A 10,411-nucleotide genomic window follows, 5' to 3' on the forward strand; every position below is an offset into this window, starting at 1 on the left:
GTACAGTACAGTATATACAGTATAAGATATATTTTTGTGTGAGAAGGTGTAGCATGAATTATCTATTTAAAAGTCTGATGGCCTGGGGGAAAAAGTCAATACAATAAACAAGGATACAAACATTTAAACATTACAATCACAGAAGACAATATTCAGGGCCCTTTAACGCACATTTGATCTGGGATTAGGCTCCATATTTAGTTTAAGGATTGACTGATGCAAAAAAGAGTGCTTCAGTCTAACCTTACCAATGGTTAGACATAGTACAGGAAATATTTGTGATGGAGAAAATTACTTATTCTCTAAGAGTGAAAGAGGATGAGTTTAACAGAAAATGGGAAAAATGGATTAGGTATAAAAATAAAGACACTGTATAATTATATTGACAATACTGTAAGTTATTGGAAAATGTTTTAATAAGAACATAACCCTGTATACTGCATCATCAATTGTAAACTGAACCCCTCGCTGCACTGTTGCATTGTTATATTTGTGTTTTATTTTTGTATGCATAAAAGCAATAAAGACTAAAGTGACAAAAAAGAAAATGAAATGAATGAACTATATATTACTTTATGATAAATTGTGGTTGAAGGTTCTGACGCAGGATGACGCAGGCTGCACCCGGATGTAATTCAACCTGACGTCATTTTGTAGTCCATTTGACCTCAGATGCCGGAGACTCCATTTGCCGTTTGTTAGCTAAGCTGCTGCTGTAAGTTGTGTAACGAGGGAAACAAGAGGACACCGCTACCGGGAGGACAGTTATCTAGAGGGTTGTCTCCTCACACATCACCAACAACTCCTAAACTTTAATTATTATTATTCAGTAAAGATGTTTTCACTGTCAACGTCGTTTCAGCCACAGCAGGTAAGCTAACTAGATAGCATCTTTTTAGGCTATTGTGTACTCTTCTGACAACATTTATAGATATATCTTATAGTTAGACAGTCAGTGTTACCTGGAAAGGACTGTTATGTGTGAGTTATATAAATAAGAAGCTCTGTCTATCTTTGTTTATGTCCTGTCATCTCTCATGGTCAATGACAAGCTACCTCGGCTAATGTGTTAGCATTAAGTCAGCCCATGTTACGTCACGTTGTCATAGTGACCTATTTTAAAGGATCCCACGAGCTTTGTTATGTGGTGTTTTCTGGCTATGACTTTAACATGTGATGTGATTATGTTTGGGAAGAGTTAGAGTGAATTGAAGGGTGCTTACTTTAATTTGTATAGGTTATATAAGTGGTACACGTCTGACGTATGTGGGCCATACTGCCCTCTGATTGGCAAAGAGCAGTCAGCTAGTAATAACACTGATATAACTGTCCCTGTCAACACTGTCCTGTCTGGACGATTCACACAACATTTAGTAAACCTGAAATATTTGTTTTAAATATTAACTTGTGTGTTGAAAGCAGGGAATGAAATTAGCACCTGCCACCTGCCAAATACAGGGTAAATGTAGGCTTTGGCAGGTAAAAATGTCAGGCCACCTGCCATGATGGCAGATTCCTTATATTAAGAAATATTATTTTTAAAAAGCAATTCCTACATTAAAAATAGTCAGGGATTAAGGTTACATGATCCATATTTCTACTGTCTGTTACCACTGACTCTGTGTTTACTATTGGTGGAAGAAAATATCAAGTATTGCAATATTATGTTTTGTGATACTGTATTAATTCTCAAAAACTCTGTATTGAATTCTAATTTATAGTTTATATGACAAGATTAACTCAGTCAATACTTTATTTTATTTGCAAAGATATGCGCCGTCTGTGATAAATGCAAATGCAGACCCCACTATTTTGATTGCATAAAAAAAAGTAAACTTTTTTTTGTTCAGATTTTATGCATATGGTGGTGTGTTTTTTATAATATGACAGTTTTCCTAAAATTAGATTTTTAAAAAAAAATAGCGATGTATTGTCTTGCTTACAGTATCGCAATATATTGAATCGTAACCCTTGTATCATGATACGTATGTTATCGCCAGATTCTTGGCAATACACAGTCCTAGTGTTTACAATTCTAAAGCGTTCTACATAGATTTCAGAGGTGGTAGACAAAACAATTGTGTGGCTAGTAGAAATGTTCAGTGACCTGCCACAGTGGCACGTGAGGAAAAAACTTAATTTTAGACCCTGGTTGAGAGACTGATCTTCACCCTCCTCTGTTTATGTATCTGTTAGATGATAGTGCCCCTCAGCCAGCTCATCAATGCCCTCCACTCGCTGAAGAACTCCGCCACCGCTTCGGTCCAGACCCTGCACAAAGACTTCATTCCAGAGCACAGTTCATATCTAAAAGAGGTGAGATGGACACCATGTACACACATGACATGACATGACTCCATGAGGGTACAGTACATAATCACCTATGACTTTGGTCTGAACTTGTCTCCAGGTACACAGATTTTTCTTTTTTTACTTTGTTGGTAATGCTGAACAAGACTTACAAAAATCATACTGGTCACTGCTTACATTTGACAACCCACAGTAAACAATAGATCTGTAGCCAATTAAATCATGGAATTTGTCTGAAATCACTGTTTGCTTGAGAGTGAGAAGAACCCTCTTTGTTTAAACTATGGCTGTCAATCGATTAAAATAGTTAATCGCACATTAATCACACATTTTATATCTGTTCAAAATGTATCTTAAAGGGTGATTTGTCAAGTATTTAATATTCTTATGTACATGGGAGTGGGCAAATATGCTTGCTTTATGCAAATGTATGTGTATATTTATTAACTTACTTGTGCTATATACAGTATATACATGTTAATATGATAAAGTGAGTGAGTGAGATGTCTAAGAAAGATCTTAAAGGCTCTAAAAAGCCACGCACACACAATTATTGTCTTAGATAACCTACTTTCACTATCCTCTTCTCACAGCCCAGTGTGAGCCTGAGGGATCTGGGCCTGTCAGAGATCCGGGTGAGTCAGCTGGACGAGCTAGTCAGCAGGTTACTGCCGACACCAGGACCTGAAGAACCTCCCGCTGTTCCTTCGATATGGAGGTCGAGCCACGTTTCTGCAGACAGCTTCTTTCATAACAAGCATGGTGAGCAGCTCATAAAAAACTTATTTTGTTGTATCTAAGACAATTGTTTTACTACAGAAAACTAATTTTACACATTCGTCAATCATGTTAAGTGAAACAAACTTTTTTGTCTAACAGGGTTTTCACACAGAAGGTTGGGGGTTTTTGGCACCCCAATATTCCACAGACAATACCACAGTCCTCTAAAAGAAGCTTGCTCAGAGCTACAATTCCTGCCAGGTAAGAAACCTACTGTGTGTAAGTTATAGTGTATGAACGGCTTGACATTTCAGGGTAGTGTTTTATGTTTTTTGGCTTTCCATGTTTTTTCAGCATGGATCCAGAGTCGAGGTTTCAAGACACTGCAAACAAAGAAGAGACGAACGGAGTCTGCTTACGACGGTCCGGTGGAGTCCGAGTCCTACACACCAGCCTTCATGAAGGTCAGTGAAGATTAGTGGGACCTATTGGAAGACACTTTGTTTTACCAAGAAGTGAAAAGGGCTTAATTTTGACCAACCAACTCTCGCTCTGTTTCCCTCACAGGGATTGCTTCAGAGGGAAAAGGTGCCAGAAGCACAATCACTGGACCAACTGGTGAAACAAAAGAACCTTCCAGATAACCAGCAGGAATCTTTCAAGACAGGTTTCACTGAGGGGTTCATGAGGTCTCAGGCCTTCACTCAGAGGACACAAGGCATGTGGCGTTTGTTTTCTTCTGGAAAAGGTTCACGTGATGGGGCGTGACGAATCAGGGAGGGACATGTCATAACTGATGAGACCCAATAAAGAAGCGAATATGGGTGTCTGCGTCATCGTTTTGACGGTCTCCGTTTCCGCCGGTCTCCGTTTCTGCCCGTTCAGACTAAAGCGCAACCCCGGAGTTTTAAAACTAAAATGGGGTAAAAAAAACAGCGTTAACAAACGTCTCCGTTTTAGAGGCTTAAGAACGCCGATGTAATGTGGACGCCAGGCATAAACGTAGCAAAAGTTATGCATTTTAAAACAAAACATATTAGTGTGGATGTTGCCTTAACCATCAGGCACTACAGCTATCATTTAGAAAGAAAATGAACCTTATAATATGAAAGGATTCCCTGGTAGTCAGTGTCAGAGTTGCACCAGGTTTTCTTTGGGTGGTAGTGCCGAGTTAATATACAGAGAGATCCTATGACTGACATAAAGGATAACTAAACTTTGTGCTGTGTTTTACAGACTCGCTGAGGAGAACCAGGTTGATCTTGTTGGTCCTCCTCCTTGTTGGTATTTATGGCTTGTCGAAATCCCCATTTCTCTCGGGTAAAGGCTCCTTTTCTGATGCTGGTTTGTTTCCGTTTTTATTCTCTCAAATCAACTCACAACTCTACATTCACACTGCAATCAGAACAAAGCTTGTTAACGTCTCCAAAGATGTAAAATAAGTGTTTTATTTGAGCTGATTTTCAGCTTAAATATTTGATTTAGTATGTTTGTTAGAAGCTGATAAGATCATAGTCTCTCCTGCAGTGTGCATGTAGAGTTTGACTGATTATTCTGCTGCATATCACTGTGTCATGCTTAAATATCTACTCTGTATGTTTTTATGCCAGTGTGCTGGATGTATTTGAATATATAATGGGATACATTTGGATCTTCGTATTTACATTGATGCCACAGTAAGCATATTGTAACCAGCAGTTATATTGTCTGTCATGGTGGGACACTGTAAAGAAATGGAACGTTTTTTTGATGTTATCGTACTGAACCAGTTGTTTTTGGGGATTTCACAGTGAGATTCCGCACCACATCTGGTCTGGACTCAGCTGTCGACCCCGTCCAGATGAAGAATGTGACATTTGAGCATGTCAAAGGAGTCGATGAGGCGAAGAATGAACTGCAAGATGTTGTCGAGTTTCTCAAGAACCCACAGAAATTTACTGTTCTGGGTGGAAAGCTTCCAAAAGGTATTTTATATTTTGTTCAATTTCATCTCTTTTTATTGTCCAGGAAAGTAGCCTGATACACAATTTTGACAATTCTGTATTCTATCCTATATTTTTGATATGCTGATTTTATTTTCCCTGTCATCCTCTCAGGGATCCTCCTCATCGGTCCACCAGGAACAGGAAAGACTCTGTTAGCGCGGGCCGTGGCCGGGGAGGCTGATGTGCCTTTCTACTACGCCTCCGGATCAGAGTTTGACGAGATGTTTGTGGGCGTTGGTGCGAGTCGAATCAGGAATCTTTTCAGTAAGTTTGCTGGATGTGAGAAAATGTGAGCAACCAGCTGAGGATGCAACAAAACAACTACAATCTCTTTCTCTTTTTTTGTGGTTTGCAGAAGAGGCAAAAGCTAACGCTCCCTGTGTCATCTTCATCGATGAGTTGGACAGCGTCGGTGGAAAGAGGATCGAGTCTCCGATGCATCCCTATTCAAGACAGACCATCAACCAGCTGCTGGCTGAAATGGACGGGTCAGTTTTGATATTTTTAAAACTGCATACTGTGAAAAAAAAGTGTTGCTGTCAACAACTTCCACTTCTTACTCTCAATGCTTTGGTTTCACAGGTTTAAGCCAAATGAAGGCGTCATTGTTATTGGTGCTACAAACTTTGCTGAGGCCCTGGATAAGTATGTTCACTTTCTTTTAACCTAAGCTTTAATTTGTTTATTTAACCTATTTATTGTTTGAAATAAGGTCAATCAATACAGTATGTAGATATAGTTCATGTATACAAAACTGTTCCAGTTTTTTTACTTCCTACTCTGTGACCTTTACCCCCTGACCGATGCCTCGGGCTATTTTTATCCTCGTGGCCTTGTCCTAGTTTCTGTATTACTCTGAATGGAACCATTTCATGTGCACAAATAACAAAACCAACACTATATAAATATATATATATATATAAATTAACCACTGACCTATTTCAACTGACACTAATTCGTCAACTTTAAAGTCATACTGTGAGTTTTGTTTGCGCATTTTTATGGCAAGTTAATTAAAATGTGTTTTGCAGTGTAAAACTATTTTTGACATTTGCTCCCGGTGTCACATTTTCTCAGTTTCTCATTGCAAACTAACCTGAGGAAGAGCATTTATTATGAGCATTATTATGGGACACTGAACAACCCTGTAGTTTCAGTAGTAGTAGTCATTTAAATGTTAAGAAATTAAGAATCTATGCTATATGAATCTTAATTAATACTGCTTTGCTCCTACTTTATAGTGCTCTGGTGAGGCCGGGAAGGTTTGACATGCAGGTGACGGTCCCTCACCCCGACGTGAAAGGACGCACTGAGATTCTCAACTGGTACCTCTCCAAGATCAAAGTGGACCCTGGTAGGTCTCAGTGTAAAATATCCAAAAATATTAAGGATATTATTTTAAATAATATCTCACAAAGCAAATCTTACTGCACTCTTTATTTGTCATTCTTATATTTTTGTTAGCATTTCAGAAACGATTTCTAAATTGGCAACTTATCAGAATCAGAATGATCTTTATTGTCACTTTCATATAGGTTTCAGGTTCAATGAAATTCCGCAGGCTTCTCTCAATGTAGTTACAAATAAATAAATCAAAGCAGTGGTGAAAGCAGTAATATTATGCAATATCAATGAGAAAATGCTGCACATTGTGCAGAAACATTATCTTTCCTTATCAACTGAAATCATCTTAAAGCATCTAAAGCCGTAAACCTGTGAGAATACCTTTCTGTAAAGGACACCATTGTCTCCCGACCACCTCTTATAAAGAAGCCTTTTTCTATTGTGTTGCTCTTTTACAGCCGTAGATGCACAGATCATTGCCCGAGGCACAGTGGGCTTCTCTGGGGCCGAGCTGGAGAACCTGGTCAACCAGGCCGCCCTGAAGGCCGCTGTGGACGAGAAAGAGATGGTCACAATGAAGGATCTGGAGTTTGCTAAGGACAAGATCCTCATGGGTGAATACACACAATGGACACAGTTTGAATTTCAACAGGAGATAACATGAATGGGAGCTAAGTAAAAAATGTTCTGTTTTAATTCTTTTCATACCAGGCCCTGAGAGGAAGAGCGTTGTAATCGACAAGCAGAATAAGACCATCACAGCCTACCATGAGTCCGGCCATGCCATCGTTGCCTATTACACCAAAGATGCAATGCCCATCAATAAGGCCACTATCATGCCCAGAGGCCCAACTCTCGGCCATGTGAGCTCTTCTCATACTCTCATACACATTTCTTTTTAAAACCAAACCTAAAGCTGATCAGTTTTGTCCTCGTCTCTGTCCTCCAGGTGTCCCTGCTCCCAGAGAATGACCGCTGGAGTGAGACGAGAGCTCAGCTGCTGGCTCAGATGGATGTCAGTATGGGCGGTCGAGTAGCAGAGGAGCTCATCTTTGGGGACGACTACATCACTACTGGTGCGGGAAGAAAAGATGGCCTCAGTCGACTAACATATCTTTAGTTGATTAGTCGTTTTTTATGCTTTTTCATGACTGCATTTCTAGAAACTTCTGAGCACATCTCTGGTATACACCAGATTTAAAGTGGTGCTTTGTGAGATTCTTTGTGGAGAAGCTTATACAGATCTCTTGATTAAATCAACTAATCGATTAGTCCACAAAATCGTATGAGTTAGTCAACTAAGAATTTCTTTGGTTGAGGACAGCCCTAAACATGTCTGATAATATTGATTGTATGCTTTGGTCTTTTGCAATACAGTATTATTTTCAATCTTTTCCTGCTTTTGTGCGTTTCAGGAGCCTCCAGTGACTTCGATGGAGCAACCAAAATAGCAAAAATGATGGTGACCAGGTTCGGCATGAGCGACAAGGTAACATTTTAATCTCTGTGGTTTATGAGGGAACATTTTTATCCTTTCTACTAACAGAGTTTTCACTAAACAGTGCTGTTCTGGGGGCTTTTATTGCTGTGGGGCTTGACCTTTTGTTTACTGCATATTAGAAATGCAACGATTAATCGATTAGTTGTCAACTATTTTGATATGATTTATCAGTTTGTGAGTCTTTTTTTAAGAAAACAAAGGACAAAATTCTCTGATTCCAGCTTCTTAAATGTGAATATTTTCTGGTTTCTTTACTCCTCTATGACAGTAAACTGAATATCTTTGAGTTGTGGACAAAACAAGACATTTGAGTACGTCATCTTTGGCTTTGGGAAACGCTGATCGACATTTTTCACAGAATTTTATAGAGCAAACAACTCATCGATTAATCAAGAAAGTAATCAACAATGAAAATAATCATTATATGCAGCCCTGTAGTATATAAAACAAAAGTGTAAATATACATAAAAATGTTATTCTGAGCAGGCGTGTCTCCAATCAGGGACCGGGACACTGATTTATTGTGAAGTTGAAATGAAAACCTGCAGTCCTCCTGTCATTACTATAACCTGTAATTACACATAAGACAATGAAAATCTCTGTCTTAGTCTGGACTCCTGGAAAACTCTCACCGCTTTTAATGATCAGTGACTAATGCATGAGAACGTCTATTGTTCATTCAACCCTAAAGGATGTAATTTGTGTTTTGTTGCAGCTCGGTGTCATGACCTACAGAGACGTGACCAAGCAGAGCCCCGAGACTCAAGCTGCCATCGAACAGGAAGTCAGGGCTCTACTGCAGGTGAGTTTCTCACAGACTTTGCTTCATTCACAGATACATTAAAACAGATATTTATCTTTTTTTTTTATCCTCCAATCTTCCTCTTCCATCCAGGACTCGTACGATCGTGCTAAAAACCTCCTGAAGACCTACAGCAAGGAGCACAAGAAGCTAGCGGACGCCCTGCTAACGTACGAAACTCTGGATGCCAAAGAGATCCAGAAGGTGCTGGAGGGGAAATTACTGGACCAGCAGATACCTCAGTAGAGATTTTAGACTCTTGTAACATGTATATATATATATATATATGAAGCTCTGCAGCCTTTTGGAGGCTTTTCATTTGTTTGTATCCCTCTTTATTATCAATGTGAAGATGACACTGAAATGATTAAGTTTCACCCCTTATAAACATTTTTATTTTCCTGTAGAGAAGACTTTTGGTTTCACAGCGATTTTTAAAGCATTTAGTTTATTGGATGAAAATAAATACTTGTTCTCACAGTTTGTTTTGTGAGATGTGTCATGAGAGGCTTGTTGTCCTCGACTCTCAAGACGAATGACTTCTGTAGTAGTTTTATACATCAGAGTCATATTTGGTATCATAACAAGGTTCTCAGGCAAAGGAATTTCACAGAGATCATGGTTAGTTAAGTTGAGATGAATGATTTCATGTATGTCTATGTCTCATTTTGAACACCATAGGACCTTAAAGTACCTCAATCTAGAATGTACCATTTGGCTGTAGCAAGGTACAAGTGATACCGCTGTTCACATTTTCTCTAAATGATCGTCTTTCAGTTGCATCTATTTTGCTTGTTCTTATTTATTTAAAGTGCCCAAAGGTGTGTTCTCCTTTTTCTGATATTAGTGATAGGCCCTCATGTCCTATTCTCAGCTCACATGTAGCTGATAAATGAGGGGAGATGTGTATATATACTATATATACGTGTGTAAAAAAGGTTGGCTTTGTGCTTCTGTTTGTTCCTTTTAGACAAAGGCCTTCTTGGAGCTCAAATAAAGGTTACCCTTACTCAATGTGTTGTTCACTACATGAAACTTTAGCTTGAATTCATTGATTTTGATCACTAGGGGGCAGCACAGCATTGGCTTATGTTAGCTATCATTTACTTATTTATACATCAAGCTGACAGGGAAACATTAGCATATATTTGGAGATAAATGGAAGTCAAACATTCACTTTCCTTGTAGTTCTCTTTCAGTCTTTGCCATCTTCTGAGAGAAATATCTGGCTCTTTAGCTGCTAAATGCTCCAAATATGCTCACCAGCTTGTTGCTATTGTTAGGTGCTGGTTAAAGTGGTTTTATCAGAGCTTTTTCGACCTGAAACTGCATCCTGCTACTGCTGGAAATGAGGTTGATGACAGCAGAGAGACTAACTCTTCGTTCCAATACCCCATACCATACTACTTAGTATGCCAGAAAAAGATTTAGTATGTTCAAATACATAGTATGTTAAATGCAGTATGCCAAAAATACCCGGATGTCCTACTACATCTGGTCATATTTTGCAGTGTGAAAGCCATTATGCTTTTCTGGCTATTCTGACCCACAATCCTAGCGGATATATTGAGCAAGAGGGTCAAAGTTCAAGGCACAATGTTATGAGGAAGTAGCATGTCCCAACTGTGCAAACTACATGCAACAGTATGTACTTTGTAAGGGAAGCTGCAGTAAAAGTAAAAAGTTAAAGTATGCGATTTGGAATGCATCCTGAATTAAAATGGTAAAGTTGCAAGTCTTAAAGGGGAC

General features: G+C 38.9%; 1 protein-coding gene across 2 annotated transcripts; it reads left to right on the forward strand.

Annotated features, from left to right (window-relative positions):
• Positions 1-626: 626 nt before the first annotated feature.
• Positions 627-9,676, forward strand: LOC119480684 (ATP-dependent zinc metalloprotease YME1L1-like). Of its 2 annotated transcripts, none has more exons than XM_037757188.1 (18): positions 627-871; positions 2,197-2,316; positions 2,904-3,072; positions 3,190-3,291; positions 3,385-3,494; positions 3,598-3,748; positions 4,267-4,374; positions 4,821-4,994; positions 5,127-5,279; positions 5,371-5,503; positions 5,598-5,660; positions 6,257-6,369; positions 6,818-6,973; positions 7,071-7,222; positions 7,309-7,435; positions 7,775-7,848; positions 8,576-8,662; positions 8,756-9,676. In XM_037757188.1, exons 1-18 carry the CDS (start codon positions 836-838, stop codon positions 8,906-8,908), a joined length of 2,181 nt encoding a protein of 726 aa, XP_037613116.1. In that variant the 5' UTR covers positions 627-835; the 3' UTR covers positions 8,909-9,676. The 2 variants fall into 2 exon arrangements, with proteins under 2 accessions (XP_037613116.1, XP_037613117.1); XM_037757189.1 differs by having other exon boundaries at positions 4,267-4,350.
• The last annotated feature ends 735 nt before the right edge of the window (positions 9,677-10,411 follow it).

The sequence above is a fragment of the Sebastes umbrosus genome, chromosome 21 (genome assembly GCF_015220745.1).
Source record: "Sebastes umbrosus isolate fSebUmb1 chromosome 21, fSebUmb1.pri, whole genome shotgun sequence".
In the NCBI taxonomy this organism is placed as follows: Eukaryota; Metazoa; Chordata; class Actinopteri; order Perciformes; family Sebastidae; genus Sebastes; species Sebastes umbrosus.